Below are 893 nucleotides of genomic sequence, written 5' to 3'. Positions count from 1 at the left end.
AGTGGTGAGAGTGGTGGGTTTTGGAGGCTCCTCTGTCTGCCGTGGAGAAAGTGTGTGTTTTAATCTGATGGAGCGACTCGGACCCCGAACAGTTCCTAAAGTCTTCTGCTCTTAGCACCTTGAGGTCCTTGCCGTGCATCTGCTCGGGGGACTCGCAGATGACGCTGGAGCTGGAGCCTCTAAACCTGTGCAGCCACTCCCAGAGCGAACGGGCTTTGCAGTCGCAGCTCCACGGGTTCCCGTTCAGCCTGAGAAACTCCAGAGCTCCCAAGTGGGCCAGGCAGTCCCCCTGCAGCTCCGAGAGGCTGGTGTTGAACAGGAAAAGGGGGGTCAATCTTCGGAGGTCGTGAAAAGCCCGCCTGTGAATCCACTGCAGCTGATTTTGATGGATGAGCAGCCGATCCAGGTTTATTAGTCCCCTAAACGTGTTCTGATGGAGGCTCCAGAGCTTGTTTCCATGGAGAAAAAGATGGCTGAGGTTAACCAAGTCAACAAAAATATCATCCTGAAGGAACTCGATGTGGTTGTCTTGCAGGTAAAGGTACTGCAAGTTGTGGAGGCCACCAAATATCCCGCTGGGGAGGGAGCTCAGCCCGCACTTGTACAGATACAAGGCATGGAGTTTCACCAGCCCTTGGAAAGTGTCTGCAGCTAAAGCCCTTAAGTAGCGGTTGTCCCCCAGGTCCAGCTCTTCCAGGTTGACGAACCCGTCGAAGGTGTTGGGGTCGATGAAGGTGATGTTGTTGGAGTAGATCCAGAGCGTGACCATGGATGGGCTGAAGTGGCCCCGCAGCAGCAAGGTGATCTGGTTGTTCTGAAGGAAGATCCTCTCGCTGTCCTCGGGGATGCCCTCAGGGATGGTGACGAAGTTGTGAGCCTGGCAGCTGACGGTC

General features: G+C 55.1%; 1 protein-coding gene across 1 annotated transcript in view; it reads right to left on the bottom strand.

The window, feature by feature from the left end:
• Positions 1-7: 7 nt before the first annotated feature.
• The window catches only part of RTN4RL1 (reticulon 4 receptor-like 1), a gene marked incomplete at both ends in the record, with an annotated part of 1,062 nt that continues 176 nt past the window's right edge, over positions 8-893 (bottom strand). Inside the window, one exon of the mRNA XM_009874478.1 lies at positions 8-893. Coding sequence (XP_009872780.1) covers positions 8-893 — 886 coding nt within the window.

Source organism: Apaloderma vittatum, unplaced genomic scaffold (genome assembly GCF_000703405.1).
Source record: "Apaloderma vittatum isolate BGI_N311 unplaced genomic scaffold, ASM70340v1 scaffold25618, whole genome shotgun sequence".
NCBI classification, from domain to species: domain Eukaryota; kingdom Metazoa; phylum Chordata; class Aves; order Trogoniformes; family Trogonidae; genus Apaloderma; species Apaloderma vittatum.
This window is presented reverse-complemented; position numbering and strand designations above follow the sequence as displayed.